Here is a 24,564-nt window from a genome sequence, read left to right on the forward strand (position 1 = left end):
CTGTATTCAAGAAAGGCATTCTATTTCTGTCACTAACTACCATTGTCATGATAGTTGTTAAGTGTACTTATTTCTCTAAGTGCACTCACCACTCTTTGGGGATAAGCTTCATATCATGGGCTGGCCTTTCTAGCCCTCATCTCTGTTGCCTCTGAATATTATTACCATAATGTCTTTTATTTTTCTTAAATCCCACAGATAAGTGAGACTATTCTGTGTCTACTTCCTCTTCCTCTGACTTATTTTGCTCAGCATAATATTTTCCATGTTCACCTATGTATAGGAAAATCTCATGACTTCATTTTTTCTGATGGCTGCATAGTATTACATTGTGTAGATGTACCACAGTTTCTTTAGCCATTCATCTGTTGAAAGGCATCTTGCTTGTTTCCAGAGTCTGGCTATTCTAAATAGCATTGCAATTATTATAGGTGTGCAGAAGGCATTTTTGTGTTGTGTTTTTGTGTTCCTAGGGTATATCCCCAGGAGTGGTATAGCTGAATCATATGGGAACCCAATTTCTTTATTATTTTCTTCAGGAATCTCCATATTGTTTGCCATAGAGCCTGGACTAGACAGCATTCCCAACAGCACTGAATATTTAGAAATATTTTCTTTAGGGCCCGGAGAGATAGCACAGCGGTGCTTGCCTTGCAAACAGCCGATCCAGGACCAAAGGTGGTTGGTTCGAATCCCGGTGTCCCATATGGTCCCCCGTGCCTGCCAGGAGCTATTTCTGAGCAGACAGCCAGGAGTAACCCCTGAGCACTGCCGGGTGTGGCCCAAAAACCAAATATATATATATATATATATATATATATATATATATATATATATATATATTTTCTTTATCCAATCATCTTCTTGGGTACTTGGGTTGTTTCCAATTTCTGGCTCTAATGAAAAAAGGAGTGCAAAAGATTTCTGTATTGTATTCTTGGTCTCCTAGATAGAACTAACATAACATTTTAAAAATAGATGAAAACTATTTCTTGTGAAAATGTTTTTTTTTTTTTTTTTTTTTTTTTTTTTTTTTTTTTTTTTTTTTTTTGGTTTTTGGGCCACACCCGGTGACGCTCAGGGGTTACTCCTGGCTATGCGCTCAGAAGTCGCTCCTGGCTTGGGGGACCATATGGGACGCCGGGGGATCGAACCGCGGTCCGTCTCCTAGGCTAGCGCAGGTAAGGCAGGCACCTTACCTCCAGCGCCACCGCCCGGCCCCGTGAAAATGTTTTTAACATTGGTGAAATGACAACAGGATTTTTAGAATATTGTATAAATTAAATTTCTAAAATTTCGAAAGAATAGACTCAAATTTTGAAAGAAGTTGTATTGAGCATGCTACAGAGAAATCATTAGAGAAGAGTCAATAAATGCAGAAAAATTATCTTATTTTTAAAAATTGCCATGGCAACCCTATTCTTTAGTAACTACCCCTCTGATCAGTCAGCAGTCATCAACAATGGGGCAAGAAAACCACAATGCCTATAAAGAAAAATGAGGAAAAGAAAGAGAGGGAGAAAGAAAGGAAGAGAGAAAGAAAGAGAGAGATACAGAAAGGGAGGAGAAAATTATTTGCTATAGAGGTAGGCTTGAAAAGGGGGAAAGGGGCCGGAGAGATAGCATGGAAGTAAGGGGTTTGCCTTTTATGCAGAAAGTCATTGGTTCTTATCCTGGCATCCCATATGGTCCCCTGAGCCTGCCAGGTGCAATTTCTGAGTGTGGAGCCTGGAGTAACCCCTGAGTGCTGCCAGGTGTGACCCAAAAACCAAAAAAAAAAAAAAAAAAAAAAAGGGGGGGGGATGGAGAAGGAAGGTGACTAGGAAAATTGATTCCAGAAATAAACAGTGGTGTAGAGATGGGCATTGGAAAATTGTATGACTGAAACTCAACTATTAGCAACTTTTTAATATCACCTTATTTAATTTAAAAAAATTAAAAAATAAAACAAAAAAACAACGAGGCAAAATTCTACACTAGCATGGAGATTATAACTTGCTGCAGGCTCAGATGATTATTATCATTTGTAAAAAACCAATAAAGTGTTTTAAAATTAAAGTTGGTGCATTATTTTTAGGCACAATTCTATTGTACGTTTAATAGAGCACACTAAGTTATGTAAACATAACTTTTTATAATCAATGGGAAACCAAAAAAATTGTGACTCACTTTATTGCAAGTGGTCTGGAACTAAACCCACTTTTTCTTTGAAACATTCTTATATTACTTGCTAACCAATTTCCTAAGCCCTTTTATGTAATAAAATGTTTTTTTTTTTATGGCACTGCAATTTACAAAGTTATTCATAGTTGAATTTTAGGCATACAATGTTCCAACCCCAATCCCACCAACAATATCAACTACCAGTGTCCCTAGTTTCCCTCCACTTTAGTAGCATCCCTGTTAGGCCTATTTTTAAATTTGGGTGGGTGTTGTAGTTTGAATTTTGTGCTTTCAGTGTTGTTGGCACTGTGGTTTAGATATATACATATACTGCAGCTTTACTGCATCCATGTGCTTGAGGACCTTGTTACATACTGTTTGCTCTTCTTATCTGCTCCCTTGATTTCTTCCCTTCCTTGTATTAAAAACATGTATTTGTTGAAAACTGTGTTTTCAACTTTGAAAATGAGGGAGACTTACTAGTTCATGCTAGATTTAAAAAAAAAGAATTAGGGTGAGTGGGGCCTGGGTTTAACTCAGACAAAGTCTGCCTATCTGGCGGGGAAGGAAATGTAAGCTTGATAACTAGTACTGCCCTGCATATAGGGAGCATACTGATGAATTAGTATTTGTGATTCTAGGACCACAATTGAAGTGTTAGACTCCTACTGAGCACCACAGTCTAGTGTGTGTGACTCCCAGACATTGCAACAACAATAATAAAAGGAGGTGGAGGGGACATAAGCAAGGAGTAGTAGAACTTTGGAAGACCCACTGAGATAATCCGTGCTAAGTGGTCTACAGGCTTGTTCAGTTGGAAACAAGGGGCATGTATGTAGCTGAGTGAGGTTCAGCAGAGGCAAATTTCTACTTCCACTCACATCTAGTTTGTGCTGTCTAAGCACAGAGAGAAGCACAGGTAGATGTAGCCTTCTATGGAAGATATTTAGTGCAAATAACAGATATTTTTCTTTGCATTCTTGTAAATTTTTTTTCTGCCTACACTTAAGATCTACTTAAGATCTTTAATAATGCATAGACGTTGGTAGGACCTGATCTCATAATTTTGTAACTGATCTCATAGGAAATGTTCTAAAAATGTCATCATTAAAAAAGTTGTTCCTGGTATAGTTTTTGCCTGGTAGGCTGCCCTTTAATCAGTTTCAGAAAGTTCCCTTGTAATCTTAATTTGCTAAAAGGGTTTATTATAAATGGCTGTCAAATTTTATAAAACAACCTTTTTTCAACTATTAAAAGAAAAATAAAATTTTAGTATAGAAAACGTCATTAATCTGTTTTGCCAAGTCAGACAACCATTTATTATTTTATGCTGAACTCAATACTTCCATAATATATTATAATTTTCAGATACATCTGGTTGTTTGTGAATATCTTATATTTTTATATATGAGATTAGAAAATATTTTTCTTGTGTTCTTATTTAACTTGGGTTCAAAATTATGTCAGCCTCATAAAATGAATTGCAGCATAGTATATTTCTTCTTTTTATCTTCAAGTGATCAGATAATCTTATCTTTAGAAAATTATCTGTGAGCTTGGTGATTCTTATTTTTTATAGGGGAATATTTTAAACTATAAATTGATTTATTCTGTGGCGCTAGTGCTATTTCTTCTTGACCAAACTTTGGTAAATCCTATTAGTCTTGTAGCTGGATTATACCAATTTCATACTATTCTTGTCCATACAACATTAACCATGATATTCTTTTATTTTTGGGATGGGAGTGGTGGTGCAAGCACTAGGGTGTTTGCCTTGCATGCACTAACCTAGGACAAACCGTGGTTCGATCCCCCAGAGTCCCATATGGTCCCCATCCCAGGAGCAATTTCTGAGCGCATAGCCAGGAGTAAGTAAGCCTTGAGAGTCACCTGGTGTGGCCCATAAACAAAACAAAAAAAAAAGTTTTTTTTATTTCTGTTGTGTCTGGTAATAAACTTTTTACTAATAATTTTATTTGTATTTCCTTTGTTTTCTTTTCTTTCTTTTTATCTTTTGTTTGTTTGTTTTTTTTTTTTTTGGTTTTTGGTCCACACCTGGTGACACTGACACTCAGGGGTTACTCCTGGCTATGCACTCAGAAATTGCTCCTGGCTTGGGGGACCATCTGGGACCCTGGAGGATTGAACCACGGTCCTTCTTAGGTTAGAGTGTGCAAGGCAAATGCCCTATGACTGGCACCACTGCTCTGGCCCTCCTTTCATATTTTTCTGATATTTTGTTTTCTGATTTTACAAATGTTTTGCTTGTATTTTTGAAAGTGCATGAAAACCTATCATTAACATCATTGTAAATCTTAGTGCCTAAAAACATTTAAAACAATTTAAAAAATCAAATGATTGGCTAAATTATTTTAAAAACAACAGAAATGAAGTTATCTCTAATTTAATCAAACATTTTATTTATATTAACACTATTTTTGTTGTGCTTAGCTTAGTGTTTTTTTTTTTCTCTTAGTTTTTTCTTGTTATTTATTTGGGATTATTTCCCCTTTTAAAATGTCATGTTTTTAAAAGTTGAAATTTTCAGATTTTTCTAATTTAAGGCTATAATTTTTGCTAACACTACTTATCTACCCATATGTGTTTATTGCATAATTTTACGTGTGTAGTTTCATAGTCACTTATGTTTGTTTAATTTTTGTTATAATTTCTTCTTTGCCTTGTTATTTGTATGTATAAAATATCCAACTATATGGGGAATTTATATTGTAATAGATATAGCATTTTGTAGGATACCAATGTTTTGCTTGGTCTATCAGTTAATGAAAGAATTATATTGGAATATTATTCTGTGGTTCTGGACTTGTACATCTCTCCCTGGAGTTTTACCAGTTTTCACTGTGCCTATCTTAGCAGTATTGGTTATTAGACACATCCTCCAGTAGTCTATCTTCTTGAGTAACTGGACATTTTATTTTAATGTAGCAAATTTCTTTATAGTGCTTAACACTTAAGAGTTTGTGTTGTATTTTATGAGTGCATTAGCTCAAGAATTCATTAGATAAATAGTTATATGTCCTATTTCCATAACCCTTATGTTTTGGAATTAATTTTTAATTTTAAAATTTTATAGGTAAAATATAATGCTCTATCATATGTAAATATTATAATATTTTCTTACAATTAGCTCTCAATTGTAATTAAACTTACAGTTAGTTTAATTTACCTTGCAGCTTTACTTTGTCTACTATTATATATTGATTCACCTCATTCCATACTTCTTTCCATTCAGCTCTTTCTTAAATGTGCTTTATTTCTCTCCTATGTACAGTTGAAGGCCAGATTTTTTGTGGGGGGTGGGCCACATCCAGTGATGCTCAGGGGATACTCCTGGCTATATGTGCTCAGTAATCTCTCCTGGCTTGGGGGACCATATGGGACGCCGGGGATTGAACCCAGGTTAGTCCTGGGTCAGCCCTATTACTGTGCTATCACTCCAGCCCCGTAGGCCATATTTTTTTCTAGTATAAGCCATTATAATATGAACCACATATATCATTAGTTGGTTATCCTAGCTTTTTTAGCACTAATAATAAACTAATTAGGTTAAAGTTATTTAAACCTCCATTTTCTTCCTTTTTTAAATAAATGGCAGTTTAGAACTTTTAAACCTGATTCAGTTGTCACTCTCAATCAACCTTCAATAATTTTGATGTAGTCTTTTCCTATCCCCAAAATAAAGTATTAGCCTGAAATAAATCCTTTTGAATTTCTTTTAGTGCAGGACTATTACTTGCTTGAAAATATCTTTACTTAATCCTTATTCTTGACAGAATTTCCCTGGATAGAGAATTTAAGGATAATTGTCTTCTAAAATCACATATTTCCCCATTGGCTGTAACTTTCATTGTTACTATTAAGTAATACTATGCCAATGTAATTTCTCTTTTTTTCTTTTTTTGGATATTTTTGAAACCATTTCTATCTTTTTATTCTTTAATCTTATAGGTTGCATTTTCTCTGCTTTTGGATCTCATTGGAATTCCTGGATTTAGAAGTTGTTTTTTCCAAAATTCTGGATTTTTTCCCCAGTCAGTATTTCTTTGAAAATCATTCAGTTTCCACCCCTCATTCCTTATTTCTTTTGGGAAATTTGATTAAATACTTGTTAGACTATGTGTTTCTTAGCTTTTATTTTATTATTTTATCTTCTTTTTCTACTTGAGCTGAATTTTGTATACTTTGCTTTGTACTGATTTTAGTATAGCATCCCATTCTTTAGCTGTGATCAACCCAATCAATGAATTTATAATTTTTGTAACTTTATAAAATTTTTTCTATGGATTTGACTCTTTCTCACATATTTTAATAATATTTTATAGCCTTTGTTCATTAAAAATATTTTAAGACTCCTTTTTGATACATTTTTATACATTCTCTAATTAATTGTCATTTTTGTCACCTAAACCTAAATTAGGAAGATCATATAGTAAATTTCTCAAGAGTTTTTTTGCTTCTATTTATCAAGTACTGAAGTTGGAAAAGACAATTTTTCTTGTAAACATCTTATATACAGAATATTTTATTTCTTATTGACTTTTCTACTCAGTTTCAGGCTTTTTTGATCCTCATTGATTCTTTCCCTTTGGTAGTTCGTAAACTTTGACCCTTGTCTGCCCTACCCCATATACACACAGAGAGAACAGAAGTGTACATGGTGAACAAAAATAATGATATTTTGATGCATTTCTATTGCAAAGACTCTGTTTAAATTTTTATTTTTTATTTTGGCCTCACCAAGTTTTTTTTTAAAGTTTTGACAACTCAATGATGCATTTAAAATATTAATAATGCCTTAATTCTTTAAAATTGTTTTTATGGAGAATTTTTCAAGAATTTCCTATTTACAGTATGGCTGAATGATTATGTTCTGAGAACTTCATAAGAAAAAGGTCCATAACTTGGCAATTGTACTAGTGCTAAAATGTGCATAAATGTGCACATAACTTTTAGAATAAATTTTTTGTTTGTTTGTTTTTTGGGGCCACACCCGGTGATGCTCTGGGGTTACTCCTGGCTATGCACTCAGAAATTGCTCCTAGCTTGGGGAACCATATGGGACGCTGGGGATTGAACCAAGGTCCATCCTAGATTGGCCACGTGCAAGGCAAATACCCTATTGCTATGCTATCGCTCCAGTCCCTGGAATAAATATTTTTATGTTTTGTATGTAGATATCAAACAATAGGATTACTGGATCATATGGTGTTGAATCAAATAATTAACGATGGCTTTGGATGGTGAAGGATGGAGGCCTTTGTCCTTAGGCCCCGGCCACGTGGCTTCATCCCCCATGAACCTCGGGTCTGGGGTCCAGGAAAGCGACGGGTATTGAACTCACTCACAGGCAGGCATCAGGAAGCATCAACTTTATTCATGCCCTATCCACCACATGTGTGTGGCCTATCTCATAACCTTTCAAGCATTCAGCCATTCTTAGCTACCCTGCATCTTAATTCCTTTCAGCCATCTTCCCTTTGGGCTCCATGCTGGTCAAAGACCAGAAGCGGGAGAGCCAGCCAAAAGCCAGAGAGCTCAGCAGGGCAGACCCCTAATCCCCTGGGTCAAAGGCTTATCTACCTTTTCCAAGACCCCTCCCAGGAATGGGCAGGGTCTTGCAGGTAAGGTCAAGTTACCTAGGGAGAAAAAGTGGGGGATGAGGCTTCAATATGGTAGTTCTATTCGTAGCTTTTTTGAGAAATCTCCATGTTTTTCACAAGAACTGAACTAGACATTTACACCAGCCATGCATTTCACCAAATCTCTGCTAGCACAAGTTTCTCCTATTCTTTCTGATCTGTGCCTTTCTCATTGGTGTGAGGTGATATCTTATTATCATCTTAATTTGGATTTCCCTGATAATAAATGATTGATTATAAACACCTTTTTTTTTCATGTTCACTGGTTTGTCTTATTGAGAAGTATCCATTTCTTTTCTCTTCCCATTTAAAAATGTGGTTGTTGGATTTGTTAATGTTGATCTTTTTAAGTATTCTGTGTAGCTTTGATATTCAACCTTTATCTGGAGTATTGTGTGTAAATATCTTCTCCCAATTTTAATGTTAGCCCATACTTAATTTTTGCCACGAGGAAACTTCTGCTGTCTTTTCCAGTAAAAGCATATGGTTTAAAACATCCAGGTCCAAATCTTTTAAGTTTTTGCTTATATTTTGCTCAATATATTTTATGAATTCTGGTGTAATCTCAAGGTCTTTGCTACCCCATTGAATAGGTTTTGTGTTAGATGCACATTATGAACCTAGTTTCATATTTTAGCATTTCCAGCTTTCCTAACACCATTTATTGAACAGGCTATCTTTATTCTATTTACCTGTATTTTTTTGTCATAAGGTAGCTTCACATATATCTAAGGTTTATCATTGGGCAGCACTTAATATGATAGCCAAGTTATGGCAAAAAAAAGCAGTGTCCAAAAAGAGAAAAGTGAATAATGAATTGTAGTAGAATATATAAATATTGTAGAAAATATACATATATGTTGTAAATATATGTGTATATGTGTATACACACAATGAAATAGTATACAACATGGAGGGAACTGGAAAATCTATGTTAAGTTACACAAGTTAGAATGGCAATGACAAATATAAGATGGTTTCACTAATCTTTGGTACATTGAATAACAAGTCTAGTAAATGGTTATTAGCAAAAGTAGAAAAATTGCTAACTATCCAAGAAAGGATAGAAGTAGTGGTGGAAGCAAGAAGAAGAGATCTAGAAGTAATTCAGGGGCAAGGATCAGAGACCTTGGGCTCTCTTTAGTAAAAAGGCAAAGTTCTTGTATATATGTATATATTGTATATATATTGTATATATAGTATATATGTATATATTGTATATATATTGTATATATAGTATATATGTATATATTGTATATATATTGTATATATAGTATATATGTATATATTGTATATATATTGTATATATGTGTATATATATATATATATATATATATATATATACCACTAGAGCCAACATTATTGTAAGCATGGAACTCAAACTACAATTGAATTTAAAATGTATCTATCAAGGAGTCAGGATATTGGGTATGAGGAATCTTGTGTCAGTGGTGGAGAGAAGGAAACATGAGGATTGAAGGTCAGAACATTGTGAACCTGAAAACCTATTGTAAGAAACTATGAAAATCGTGATACTTAAATAAATAAATAAATAAATAAACACACAGCATATAACTGTTAACTGAAAACCAAGTGCTAAAGAATAGTAGCGTGGACAAAAACTGAGAGGGTTCAATGCCTGCCCCAAAGGTAGTCAAATGGGGAAAGGGAGGGAAACTGGGGACATTAGTAATGGGAAAAGTTCACAGGTGAGGGTGGTGTACTTTGTAAGACTGAAACTCAATCATAAACAACCTTGTAATCATGGTTTTTAAATAAAAGGAAATAAGATTAGTGGCATGGTATGAAGTACCTTGCAGAGAGGATATTTTTATCCCCATTCATCTTACTAGCAGTGTACTTTAGCAAGTTATGAATTTCTCTGGGTCTTCAATATTTATATTTAAAATGGGGATAAAGTGGTACTGAGTATTTTGTATTTTTAGAAATGTGAATCTTTATATATGAAGCAATTAGAAAAGTGCTCGGCACATAGCTAAACACAAAGTACCATATTTTATAGAATTTTATATGCTGTAAATTGTATTATGTTGCTTTGTGAAAAGAAAAATATTCTTGGGGGCCAGAGAGACAGTACAGCGGTAAGGCATTTACTTTGCACGTAGCCAACACAGGATAGACCACTGTTTGAATCCTAGCATCCCATATGGTCCCCTGAGCCTGCCTGGAGTGACTTCTGAACACAAAAGCCAGGAGTAACTTCTGAGCATCACCAGGCATGACCCAAAAACCAAAAAGAAAAAGAAAAAGAAAAAAGAAAAATATTCTTGCAATTAAACTGCAGTGTGCCAAGATGTCATTGAATGAAACCTATATATATTCAATTTTTTGATGTTAAATATGAAAATAATAATTCTATAATTTATATTTCATAAACTTTAGCTATTATTATGAATGTATGCACATGAGAGATAAGACAGTCATTGAACAAGGGTCCTATTTTCAAAATTGGTAGGAAATTAAATGTTTTCAGCATTTATTCTATCTCTATCCCATATTAACATATCTGTTTCTGGTCTTTGTGTTATACATGAATTATTCAGTGTTCAGAGCATTGTGAATAAACAAAAAAAATTCTACATTATCCTCCAATACTGAGGCTAGGAAAGGAACATAATTTAGTCAAAGATTCCTATGATCATGGGACCAGAGTGGTGGAGCAGCGGTAGGGCATTTGCCTTGCACGCAGCCTAAACGAACCACGGTTTGATCCCCGGCATCCCATATGGTCCCCCAAAGCCAGGAGCAATTTCTGAGTGCAAAGTCAGGAATAACCACTGAGCGTCACCAAGTGTAGTCCAAAAACCATAAGAAAAAAAAAAAAAAGATTCCTGTGATAAATAAGTTTACCAAAATAGTTGCCTTATACACCTTAAATAACTTCAACCAGCAATCTCTCCATCAATCATATGGGAAAATAGTCACGTGTTAGTGACTTAATACGTGCTAATTATGTTTAATTTTTGTTTACCCATAGGCTGGTATAATTTGGGTGACTCTACTACAAATTATGATCTAGGATTGATCTTCTGTCTTTCACCTTGTCATGTGTAACTTCCCAGTTGCTCTGTACAAACTCAATAGACACAAAGAAGAGAATTAAAACATTTAAAAGTATACTTTAAAAATTATAACATACATGTTAAAATACTTTTTACAGGACCAGAGAGAATATACTGAGTAGGGTACTTGATGATGATGGACACAGGCTTGATCCCTGGTCCCTCATATAAACTCTGAATACCACTAGCCATGATTCCTGACTGCAGATCCAGGAGTAATCCCTGAGCATTACTAGACTCCAAATTGAAAAATACCTTTTACTTTTTATTGAAATATGATATAAAACTTGTTCATCTCTATTCCTAGTTAACTTTTAGATAGATAAATTATATATTATCATAGTTAAAGACGCTTTTCCAGATGAGATTGGATTAGAGTTGAGTCCTGAAATATTGTCATTACTGGGGCTAGAAGAAGAGAACTGGAGGGATTTCATGGTGGTGTTATTATGATACCAATGTGTCCAATGCATAGAATTATGGAAGATCAAGATGTTTGGGAAGAAACCGAGAGGAAAGACTAAAATTAGGTGTATTAATTAACTCCTACTCTGTTAGTCATGATGCAACACACCATTTGGATGCTTTTCGCGACATGTGGCGTATTAGACATAAATGTGCTTTGATAACACAGCATCCTTTGACTGTGATCTTTTTCTTGTTTGAGATCTTCTGTGCCCCTATTAATTAATTCATTGGTCATATGTAGACCATCTGGTTCCTGCACTTGATATCAGACCTCAATATAGAAGATTCGTGATCTAAAGATATTATGGCAACAGTAGGATTTTTGAGAAAAAATATGCTCTCACTCTGCGTTATTCTGTTTGCATAAAATGACCAAAGGGTGGCTTCTGGTTCTCTGTCTTAGGTTTCTTTTCTATTAAAGAACTTATAGGCTCTATTCATGGTGTCTGAGGCAAGGTTCTGGTTAAGTCTGTAGGCTCTTTGGAAAGTTCTATAATAATTTGATTATACAATATATAATCTGGGATGTTATTTCTTTAAAGCCAATGCTATTAATCACAGAAAATGTCTTAATTTTGTTGTTTGTGGTTATATAATGATTTTATTTTTGTTTTTTTGGGCCACACCCAGTGACACTCAGGGCTTACTCCTGGCTATGCGCTCAGAAATTACTCCTGGCTTGGGGGACCATCGGGGACACCAGGGATCAAACCCAGGTCTGTCCTGGGTTAGCTGCATGCAAGGCAAACACCCTTCTGCTGTGCTATTGCTCCAGCCCCTATATAATAATCTTTTGTCCTAAAATACCTAATACAGGTATTTTTGGGGAATATTTTTACTAACTTTATTTAATCTATTCCACTTTTTAGTACACTTTAGTTGGAAGGCAGTTCTTATTCTTATTCTTTCAGTGGGCAAAATGTGGCTATCATTAATAACTATTAAATAAGCCTCGGGGCATATGATATTATTTCACCCACTCATTAGGATATTGCAGGCTACATGATCTTAGGTGTTTCATACAAGAACCCTGGAACTTTGATTTCTATTTTACTTATGAAGAGTTTGGAAATCAGAGACACCAATTGATAGAAATAGAATTGAACTCTCAATACTTTTGAATTTCTATCAACTTCATGATTTTATTTCCTAGATATTATCTAGTAAAATAGAGGATTTTTTGAAGAGTTTGGAGATTCGGGTAAGAAATAGATTTATAGAAGATTAAGTTATCATGGTTGTTGATATTTAACTATCATCTGTTCATGATTTTAGAAATAAGAACAAATCAGAGATGTGAAACTTCAAAGACTGTAGAAGTTACTGCTGTATGTCCTCTTTTCCAGGGGTGTATAACCCTTTCAACCAGGGATCTCATTATGACTCAGAGAGGAAAAATAGCTTGGCCATTATTACTTCTGAGCATGATTAATGAAACAAGGCATATCCAAATTTTCACCACATTGGAGCTATTCAATTTCCTCTAATGGCCTTTATCTGAGAGTTATGTCTACTCAAGGCAGCCATGGCCAGTAAGTCATTAGCCTAAAGTATCCTGATTGTTAATTTTAGCATCCTGGGACCTGAGCCCAATAAGAAATTTCTCTCACTTTTGCAAATCAAAGCTAAGGAACCTCCCACAGTTGGCTAACATTCACATCAGGAAAAGTTAGACAGTAAAAAGGATGATTAAAAGTTAGAATAAAAACTAGTTGACTAGTTGGGGAATTAGTTCAAGAGGCAACAAAATGACTAACTCTGTCTGGTTACCTCCCTACTGCTAGTCATTGTCCTACACAGAACCAATCTTTCTCTCACTCATTTCTGTGTGACTTTTCATATATGATCTCACATTGATCCTTACATGACATCCTTATTTAAATAAAATGGTGCATAATATCCAAGCTCATGAAGCTATGGAACTTGCAGTTGAACCTGAACAGTCTGAATTTGCACTTTTAGCTAAAAAAGCTCTGAAATGTGGGTGGGGAATAGGGTGTTTCGCCCAATCCAAACTGTAAGCTCCCTTTTGGGCAGCTTTTATCTAAAGTCTTAGAGGTTTGAGCAAGTTTTTTTCCTTTTTGGTGGGGGGGGGGGGCTGCTGTCTTAGAGGACCACACCCAGTGGTGCTCAGGGGCTATTCCTGACTATGTCAGAATAACTCCTGATGATGTTGTAGAACCATATGTGGTGTCTGAGATTTGAATAGAGTGTGTGGGATGTAAAACAAGAGTCATAACCACTGTTCTTTACCTGTTTCTTTTTATTTTTGAGTAGATGTCAACCAGACATTTCACTTTTATATTAATAAAAGTTTCATATTAATATTTTCAAATGTTCATGAATATTACTTTGAATCATAAACATTTTTGTATTTTTAAATTTAAACACCACGGTTACAAAGTTTTTCATGATTGAATTTGTCTTACAATGTACCATCCTTCACCCATGAATATTTCCCACCACCAATGCTCCTGGTTTCCCTCCAACCCTCAGGCTTGTCTGTCTCTGGGGCAGGTATTTTGCTCTCTCTCTCTCTCTCTCTCTCTCTCTCTCTCTCTCTCTCTCTCTCTCTCTCTCTCTCCCCCCCCTTTTCCTTTTAGACATTGTGGATTGAAGGAATACTGTCCATATCAATTTATCAATTTAGCTTCTCCAATACCCAGTCATTTTTGCTGCAGACGTCTTGCGTCCCTAAGCAAAACCTTGGTGGGGTTAGAAAACCTTCACAGAAGAAAGCGGGTACACGAGGCGGACAAATATAAAAATATGAAGAGAAACCCATAACTCTTAGGCCAAGTGAATTCCTTTTCGAATGACCCCAACATTTACTGTGCCAGGGCAGGAGGAAAAAAAAAAGCACAAAGCATTGTTTACTTATTATATATTATTTTGTACCTTCATTTATTATTATTATTATTATTTTTACTTACATAACTATTTTTTGGTTGATTTCTCTGTGTAGGTGTGGTTATTGAAGCTGTTGTCCCCAGATATTCCTAGTTTTTTCTCCTCTTTTCTTTTCTTTCTTTATGGGCTAAATCATGTTTCTTATATCAAGACCATGGCGGTTTTTGCTTTTTTTCTTTCTTCTTTGTTTTGTTTTGTTTTGTTTGTTTGTTTTTTGTTTTTGTTTTTGTTTTTGTTTTGTGCATGTGTGGTGCTTACCATTATTGTTGGAGTCCTCACTGGATAATGGACACTTTTTTTTTTTGTACTGATGGAATGTTTCATTTTCTTTTTTTTTTACTCCATCACCCCCCAAATCGATGATGAGAGCCTCTAGAAGGACTCTGCCCACTTTTGGAGTATTAGACTTTTACCCCAGTTTACTACTTTTCTCTTCTTCAGACCAAACCACGCAAACTTAACTAGCTAGGCCTACCTCCCAGTTAGAGGGGGAAATTAGGGAGACTCCTAGACCAATCAGATGCAAGACTACTATGTGGTAGGATAAGTACATAGGGGACCACATATTCTAGCAGCCCTGGGGGTGAGGGAAGTGGATATGGGAGATAAGACAAAAACAGAGGTGAAGGGAAGACAATTTGGTGATGGGAATCCCCCCTGATGTTATGTAAATATTTAACTAAAATATTATTGTCAACATGTAAACCACTATGATCAAAATAAAAATTATATTATAAAAATATGAAATAATTGAGAGCACACAAAATGCATTGTATGGGACCCACGTCTATGAGATGAGAGACAAATTTTACTTTTCATCTGATGACATTTTAAGCACAACTCTGGTATGCAAGGTAATTTCAGGGAAACAAAGGGCAGAGGATCCTTAGGAGGGACAACACAATGGTACTGGACCCTAGAATCTACATATCAAATAACTATCTGATGTAGGTGAGAAAGAGCCCTGCTAGAGGTAAGGTGAAACATGAGCTGGACGTTTTTGGGTTAGCAAAAAAACAGGTTTTTCAAGAAACAGGTTCTGGAAGAAATGTTTTTTCAGTGGCTAGAAAATGGATTTTGGGGGGATGGAAATTATTGTTTACCATCATGGAGCTAGACCCAGAAAAACAAGTTCTTGGCGCCAGGCTATACTCGATCTAAGAGTTACAAATAAACTAGCCAGCGGGGAGTTTTTGGCGGGCTTTCTTTGGAACTGAAATTTCTTTAGACGGCAAGATAACTAAGCCCGAATTTCTGTAGTTAGCAAAGGAGACAAAAATCAAATAAAAGGAAAAGAGAAATATAATGTCACAGCCATGTTAGTAATCCACGCAGGGGTTAAGAAATTAACCTCTCCAACGGGCCTTCTGGCTGAGATATTTCTTGGGAGGAAAAATTAGGCACTGCGCCAGAAAAGCCAAAAAACACATCTGGAGCGTGCCTTCCTTGATAATGGAGACATGCATGCTGCATGCCTCTACACATTTTCCCATGTGATCAGTTCTAAATATCATTGTCATAGAGGTCCCTTCTCTACCTTAACTACACTACTCCACTATTTATGGCAAGCTTATGGCCTCCAAAAAATGCCCCCAACACCACCCAGAGTGTACTTCCATTACTGCATTTCATTTGTACTCAAGTGGAAGTGAATTCAAGAATGAGTGGTTGCCTTCCTTAGGATCCCTGCCCTTGGACCTTAGCATAGGGATGTTCATCCACTTTTCTCTTTGACCTAGGAGAATTTACAGGCATCTCAGTGGCAATGTGGCTTATCTGACCCACTGTAATACTGAGTTAGATGACACCAGGAATCCCTGAAATTTTCTCTAACACTATTCCTCTGTGGTTGATCACCACAGTGAGACAGAGAAAGAGTGTCTGTCTGAAACTATTCTGTCTTACAGATGGAACTGTATTAATGTTCATGAGACAAGAGGAATAAGGAGACCTGGTATAGATCCTACTTATAATTTACATTGCAAGAGAATTATTGCCAAGATCCACTACTAATTCTAATACTGTACAATTAAGATTCAGTTTTTTCTCATAAGGAGCCTGGATTTGGTAGTCTTTTATAGTCTTATCACTCTCAAGGTCACAGAATTATATATTATAGTTTATATATTGATGTTTCCTTTTAGACCTAGAAAATATATGCACCCAGTGAATTAGTAGCTTAAAATCTGCTTCTGTACTTTGCTGAAAAGATATTGGTTGCAGAATTGAGGGGCAGAGATAAGGTGTTGTTAGGGCTCTCCTGAGACATTAGCCTACCACTGAGGTTTTTTTCTGGTTATGAGGGGACAAGGCCCTATGAGCCCTAGCTGTTTTGCCTTATGTAGGCTCTGTTTTTGCCTAATAGTTTGCTCTAGGGAGACAGAGTGCTCTATATTTCATGAGTCTTGGTCTGTTCACCAAGGCTGGGTTGCTGCTTGCTCCATTTCTTATGCCTCCCTTGGGAGTGAGGCTTTGAAAAGTATCTGATTGCTACAGGATGATGCTGGCCACTCCCAGTAAAAAAACTGCAACCCAACTACAATCATTTTTGTAATCAAGGTGTTTAAATAAATTAAATTATTAATTTGTGGATTTAGCTTAGTCTTGAAATATTAAAAAAAAAAAAAAGAAAACTTCAGTATTTCTGATGATTGTTACTCCCTTCCCACAAGTTAAAAACCCTAGGATGGAGGAGTGACTCAGAACTCTAGAACTCATTACAATCTTTCATGCAATACCACAGCCCTGTTATTTACCTAGGAAAACTTGAATCCCCTGGGGGAATTTTGTTTGCCTCTAAAATAGACCTCTGTCACTTGTCTCATTTTCTGGAGTCTACCCACTCCGCTGTGTTCTCACTCTATAACCACCACAGAAGTTGAAATTCTACTCCATTCACCTCTGTCCTCTTTTGAAATGGTCTATAAGAACAAGCACCTTCAAATCCAGGACTTTTGAGGCACCTTCTAATTCCTGGGGAGAAAAACATCTTAGTTCCTGAGAAGTTACTACATTTTTTGTAGCAAGGACTTATGCTGCTTTTTCAAAGTGCTTTCTTTACCTGCTCCATTGTACATGGAAGGTCAATGTAGAATGTCCAGAGTCTAAGAAAAGAAACCTGTACTGTTTCCCCACTGCTACTTTTCTCTCAGCTTTGTTTTTTAGAAAGGAGTCACACCAGATATGCTCAGAGTCAACTTCCAACTTAGTGCTCAGAGGTGGTGTTCTGGACACCATGTGGTGCTGAGAATAAACCTGGGCTTGCATGTAATGCAAGAAGTCAGCCCATTGAACCATCTCTCTTCTCTCTGTTTTTGTTTTCTCATGCCACTGGGATCATTAACTCTAAACTACAGAACTAACTAAAGTAGCTGAAGCCTTTTATAAACAACTGTATCCCTCTGATTTTATGTGTGATCATATTCTGTGTCTGCCACAAGCTCTTCCCTCTGGCTGCACAGTTCCTACAAGCCCCACTACCTTCTCTGCTATTTCTACATCTTTCCAGGAGCACCTTTGGGTTCCTACTCTGGAAAACTTCCCACGATTGCTTCTCCTTTTTGCCCATCCAGCATTCTGTGTTCGGTGTTCTCTGGACCTTCCTGCACATCAACTGGTGTCCACTGACCTCTAACTATTGGACAATGTGGTATGCAGGGAGCATAGATGGACATAGCAGGAAAGAGGAGAGACCTTTAATTCCTACCCATGGGATTCTCAGAGGAGAAAGGCATTAAACTGATAATTTCACAGTTAATAATTTAATTACCATGGAGCTCATTTCTACAGAGAAGAAATAATATGGTAGGTAGGGGATCATATAATGAGGTACTTGATGGAGTCCAACTCAGTCATCCCCCCACCAACTCTCTCCCTGTACTTGGTGCTGCTGTGTTTGGAACTAACTGCTTTTCATAATATTTACTATCCGGCCCCTATTGACAGCCCTAATGGATTCTGCAGATTAAACAATCGCAGTTCTGCCGTGAGCTGTACTTGGATGGTCCCATTAGACAAGGCATAAGCCTCCCTTCTCCTGGTGCTAATGGAATAATTTACTGTAAATAGTTTCCATTTCCTCCGGAGCGCGAGCTGGCTTGTTAGTCAAATAGAGGTGAGAGCAAGGGCTGCTTTAATGGGAGGTAGGAGTCCAAATGGGCAGTAGTCACAGCGGGTATTGAATTAAATTGGAGACATTTAAGGTTTCAAATCTTTCTTGTAAACTAGCCACACTGGGTGGAGAGATACCAGACATGAGCACTGCAGAAAATAGGCAACAGCAATTGGGTGGGATTTCCAGTAAATTAGGAGGTTTGAAGGTACAAGGGGTGGATAAAGTTTAACTTTCTTGCTTGTTTCTTTTTTAAATTTTAACTTTTTTAGGCACAATACTGCTAATGGTAGGGTTTCATACTTAACACAATCCAACATCACTCCCTCCCCCAAGAATAACCACTATTAAATATATATATAGCTCTCAAGGGCAAAACAGTACCTCTGACCTAAAGTTCATTTCCCAACTCCTCTTTCGTTAAGGAAGGAGAGTTTTGCTCTGAGGGTGCTAGGTGCTCAGAACTTAGTCTTATTCTGTGCTCTGTGTACTCAGGAGCTTTGATGAGTGATCTTTTCACCTGTCTTCAAGCAGTTTTTGGAAGGCAAGTCATCAAAAAAAAACCACATTCCCTTGGGTGTGGGCATTCCTCACAGTCAAGGGGCACACATTCAAGACTTGAATTCAGACTACAACATTTGAGCCATTCCATTGAAGACACAGGATGTGGAGGAGAGAGAGTGATGGGGGGATAGTGGTGGGCTTTGAATTCATCTTTGACCAGTAGTGTCGTTTTGGAGGTGTTCTTCTATTCTGTGTCTCTGCTTCATGGGAGAAGTTAGGTTTAGGGCAGTGGACAGTGTGAAGAAGCATGCTTAGGATAATTCATTATGTACAGCTCTTGATATTATAAGGCTTTGTTTGGCTAGGACTGTGGTGTCTCATCATCCTTTTCTGTGCTCAGTTCATTCAATTCTCCCCAAAAGGAAGTGCACCCAAGCAGCAGAAAGCTCTACCATCTGGGCCCTCTTTCTCTTAATGTTATACTGTCCTAGATTTATTGAGGGCCAGACTAGATGGATCTAGAAGACTCCCAGTTTAGGAGATGGGAGCAGTGATGGGACTGTGGAAAGAGACATATTGGTGTCCTGCAATAGAGTTGGGCTTCCAGTTAGCCATGGCTGGACATTTATTGCTTGTTTGTTGCTCCTTATGATTTTTACTTGCTCCAGCACCCCACTTGTGTCATTAAACCTGGCTATATAAATCGATGTGTGGCCTCAGGCAATGGATGTACTTCCTCTGAATTTTCAAGGTCTAGGTTCAGCAACGAGGGGCTGGTGATGTCATTAAATGAGTTAATGCTAAAAGGATCATTTAGAACTGTGCCTGCAGGACTCACAGTGAACACTCAATAAATGTGAGCTGCTATCATCATGAGCAGCAGAATCATTGCTGCTGTTGTTGTTAGAGGTTTTCTTCAAACATCCTCAGGGTTAAACACTTGATATGACCTGTCTCACTTTCCACATAGCCTCGGACCCAGTGCTAGCCTCAATGAATAAGAGCTGTGGCTCCTCCGAGATCTAATCTGATTCTCAATCCCAGCTCTCAACCAGGCAGGTCACTGTGAGGTCGGGTACCAGGCAAGATACAGTTTCAAATGTCAAGAAGTCTCTTATCTTCTTTTAGAGAAAGAGGCAGTCATTAAATAATAAAGTCTGTGAAAGGGACAGTGACACATATGTAGCCCAGGAGTCCCCAAGAAGCCTCCCACCTTTTGGAGCACCGGGAACAAAATTTTGTTAGTTGGTAGACTCTCTGGACTATCTTTTAGGAAACTCTGGGTGAAAGGGCTGTGCAGGACATCTCACCAGGGTGTTTTCACCAACTTTAGATATATCCAGCTTACTGCATTCCCTTTATCTCAGAACCCAATGATTCTGGAAAAGATTGTTGTAGTTCTTTTGCACATGACTAGCTTCTGCTGTGTGCCAGTGGCTTCTTGTATTCATTGCTCCTGTCTCAAGGGCTCACAGGTCAGTAATTAGATATTTGCTCTACATTTTTATGAACCCCCAAGCTGTGACTATTATAGTCTACTTTTGTTGGCCCATACCCAGTGATGTTCAGGGTTTATTCCAGGATTTGTGCTCAGGCATCGCTTCCAATGTGCTCAAGAGACCAATTGTTGCTGGGACTTGAACCCAGATTGGCTGCACACAAAGCAAATGTTTTACCCATTCTACTAGCTCTCTATCCTTCTCTCTATCTACTTCTTTTTCAATTATTAATTTTAAATTAATTAGATCACCGTGAAATAAAAAGTTGTTCACGATGGAGTTGTAGCTGTACCATGTTCGAGTACCTGTTCCTTTACCAGTGTCCCCAGTATAGTCCTACTTTTTTAAAAAAATGAGAACATCTTTTATCCACCTTTTTCACTCATGATAGTCTTTTCCAGCAATTACCTGGTCAGTTTTAAAGGGTGCCCCTGAGTTCTAGGGTATGGATCATCAGCACCCTATACAACTCTGAATCCCGTCTCTGCCTCCTTACCTGTCTAAAGTTTTATTCCCTCTTGAAGAGTATCATTAAGCTCATTTTACTTTCTTTGTATGATAGAAGGAAAATCACTGTTCCTGATCACATAAAAGCGTTAACCTTTGAGCAGTTGTTATTTTCTTTTGGGGCTTTTTACTCAAGCATAAACAAAAGGAGCAGATCTTTCTTTTTTGTTGTTTCTAGCTTTTTCTTTTTGGCCATCCTTTTTCAGTGACTGATGCACTAAGTTCCCAAAATACACTCCTTAATGATGATAATAAAGATGGACAAAACAGTGACGATGCTACTGGTGATAATGAGCATTCATTGTGTGTGATCATTGTGCCAAGCCTTTTATTTGCTTATTCTCAATTTTGCATCTCCCTTAACATAACTGATTCAGAGCTGAGCACACAATAGACTTTCAGGTCATAATAATAAAAAATAATAGTAATAATCAAAGTTACTATTTACTTAGCTCACATCCTGGCCTGCTAATGTCTAGATTCGTTGTCTTGTGTTATTATCATAATAATCTCACAAAGTAGAAACTATTTTCAGTTTCAAATAAAGAAATAGGACTTAATATAAATGTATTTAAAAAATTATTTTACTGATTCTTTAAACAGGCACACAAATGACTTGCTAACTGCCTCGCCTTCGGCTCTGTGCCAGGAACACTGGAGGTGAGGGTCCTTGCATTTAAAGGACTATTAGTTTAACAAGTCCCTCAGACCAGGAAACAGTGTCTGTTGGTTAATGTCCTAGTTTATTCTGGCTCCCTAAACTTTTTAGCAAATGTCATCCTTACTTTTCAGAATGGCTCTTTCATTTTTTTAATCCAAGCATCAGAAGGGTCTTTTGTGTTCAGCTACATGTCTATTAATAATGGAAGTCCTCCTCTGCTCTTTGAAGAGTCACTTGTAATCATGAAGTAGAGCTTTATTTTCCTGGGCTTTGATGATATCTTTCCACAGCTGTATTTTTAACAATCTCATATTTGTGTTTTCTCTGAGTGTCTTGAAAGCTGCTTTCCTCATGTTGATGGTCAGAGTGCTTCCTCAGAGATATGGAAAGAAGTTATCTGAGAGGGAGGAATGAGGAAGAGATATAGGGAGGTAGGAGAAAAAAACAGTATTTTTTTTAGGAAAAAGTAGGAGGCCATTGTCTTGCTCCAATTTATAAAAACTAGGTGAGTCAAATGGGACTTAGTGTAGACTGGAGGACCTCACCTGGTTCACTTTTACCAACTGGGCTACTTTTTGTCAGATGAACATAACTCCTCTCTTAAACTGCGTGAAAAAAATAAGAACCCTAATGTCTTACATAACAAGAAGCCTACAAGTGTGTCAGAGTCTAGGGTAGGTTGATACGATGTCTCTCTGTCAGGTTCCTATGATCTTTGATTTTAGTGGTCCTATGATCTATGATCAGAGTCCTAGATATTAGTGGTATTATATGCCTACTTTTTCCTCCAGGTAGTTTCTTTATCATGAATTGGTTTCTTGCATTCTTTTTTTTTTTTTTTTTTTTTTTTTTTGGTTTTTGGGTTACACCCAGCAATGCTCAGGGGTTATTCCTGGCTCTACGCTCAGAAATCACCCCCGGCAGGCTCGGGGGACCATATGGGATGCCGGGATTTGAACCAGCGACCTTCCGCATGTAAGGCAACCGCCTTACCGCTGTGCTATCTCTCCGGCCCCGGTTTCTTGCATTCTTAAAGTGATGTGCTTCCTGGTTCAGATCCAGAGGAAGAGATATTCTCAACCTTATAACTCACAGTTAGGGGAAAAAAACTTTTCTTCCAAACAGTTAGGTCATGAAACATTGACCTACATTGAATTTCATGCCTTTTTCCTAAACCAATCACCAGCAGTTTGAGTAAAAATATATGTGCTCGAGTTAAATGGATTTGGGAAAGCAAATAGCATGCTTGTTACAGAGTTTTGTTTTCCAGCATAATTAAAGTCAAGACACCTATGTAATGAGAGTTCATAGCCAATAAGTTTGTATACCAACTCAGCAATTTTAGCAAATAATGTAAGATAGCCAGTTAAATGTGAATTTCAGATTAACAACATTTTTTTAAATGATATGTTTGTCCTAGGCATTATATGCTGGTTTGTTTTCCATTATTTGGTACAAAATAAAATGGGCCAAGTGAATGTTTGTCAGTGGGATAGGAAGATTGTTGGTGTTTCTATATGAACTTGGACCAAAATAAAGTTGGATTCTGTAGAAAAATAGCAGGTATAAAAATGGCTCAACAAGTCAGGAGAAGTAGGGAGATTTTACCTTCACACCTGCTCTTGCTCCTTGTAAACAGGATCTTGGAGAGAAAGAAATTGCATCTTTTCTTTTCAGTGACCCCATCATGCCCTCTCTTTCCAGACCCCAGACCACTGTGGGCAGGCTTTGCTGCAGATTGGGATCAACATGATGGCGCTACCTGGGGGCCGCCATCTGGACTCCATTCCCTTGCGGGGTCAGCGGTAAGTCCCATACTGAATCTCTCAGTACCATATCTGGCCCATTTGGACTCTGGTTCAGGCCTAGACCCAGGTTCTTGAGCTGCAAATGACTCTGTTTTTCTACTCATCATCTGAAGAGGAAGCTTAGGAAAAGATAATGGGGATACCAGATTCACAGTAAAGGTGAACGGAACTGGGCTATGTTGCACAGAGAACCTGAGTAAGGAGGGCTTTTCTTAACTTCTTATTAATTTTTCTTTGGAGAAAAATTTGAGTTTCAGGTGTACATCTTTAGACTTTGACATTTGCAGACATTTCATTGTGGTGTCCATCAAAAGACTAGTTTTCCACACCAGAGCAGTAGTACAGATATACAGAAGATAGTGTTCACCTCAAATGAAGTCAACCTGAGTTTGGTCCTGAACACCTCTGTATGGTCTCCCAAGACTGCGAGGAATGATCCCTGAGTGCAGAACCAGGAGTAAGCCCTGACCTCTATGGGGTAGCCCTAAAACCAAAACCAACGAACAAAATAGTTCTGGCTTTTATCTTCCATCTTATCTTTTCCTCCTTGATCCATTTACACACCTCCATCCAACCCCATTCCGTTAAACAGTGGTGGTGGGAGTGGCCCTGATTTATTGTCACTAAGTACCTTAAATATTACTGTGAAAGATTCGTAATTCACTTTGGTCACAAAAATTATTTAAAAAAAAGCTAAAAAAATAAACACTTTCTGTTCTATGATAAAAAGTTTTTATTTTGTTTGACTAGGCTGTTTGCTTTGTTTACATTCTGTACAAAAGTGAAATCTTTCTGAGACATTTTTATGGGAATTTACTGAGGGAGCAGAATACAAGTAGCCCTTACAAGGATCTTCCATAATTATTGGTCTATTATTTTGCACACTGTACCTTTAAATGGCATCTTATGTGAAACATTATCAGTAATCCCCTATTATATGCTTGCACACACACAAAGGACTCAGCTTCCCATATACATTTCTATATATTTTTGTTCATAAAAGTTATTATTAGGCATATAGTATTTCTGTATGACCAACAAATACATTATTCTTTTTATTCTTTTTAAGTTTTATAGGTTTCTTTTTTGAGTATGTGCTGTTTTTAAAATTAGAAAAAATATAATATTTTCTAAGAAACTGTTAGGACCAGGTTGAACTTCATGAAGATATCATTATAAACTTCTCACAA

At 37.0% G+C, this 24,564-nt stretch overlaps 1 protein-coding gene across 1 annotated transcript in view; it reads left to right on the plus strand.

The window, feature by feature from the left end:
- The window catches only part of INSC (INSC spindle orientation adaptor protein), a 127,505-nt gene that overhangs the window by 28,279 nt on the left and 74,662 nt on the right, over positions 1 to 24,564 (plus strand). Inside the window, exon 2 of the mRNA XM_049781019.1 lies at positions 23,271 to 23,371. Within this exon, the coding sequence (XP_049636976.1) occupies positions 23,271 to 23,371 (101 nt within the window). The remainder of the gene's footprint in view (positions 1 to 23,270; positions 23,372 to 24,564) is intronic.

Source organism: Suncus etruscus, chromosome 9 (genome assembly GCF_024139225.1).
Source record: "Suncus etruscus isolate mSunEtr1 chromosome 9, mSunEtr1.pri.cur, whole genome shotgun sequence".
Taxonomy (NCBI): Eukaryota; Metazoa; Chordata; class Mammalia; order Eulipotyphla; family Soricidae; genus Suncus; species Suncus etruscus.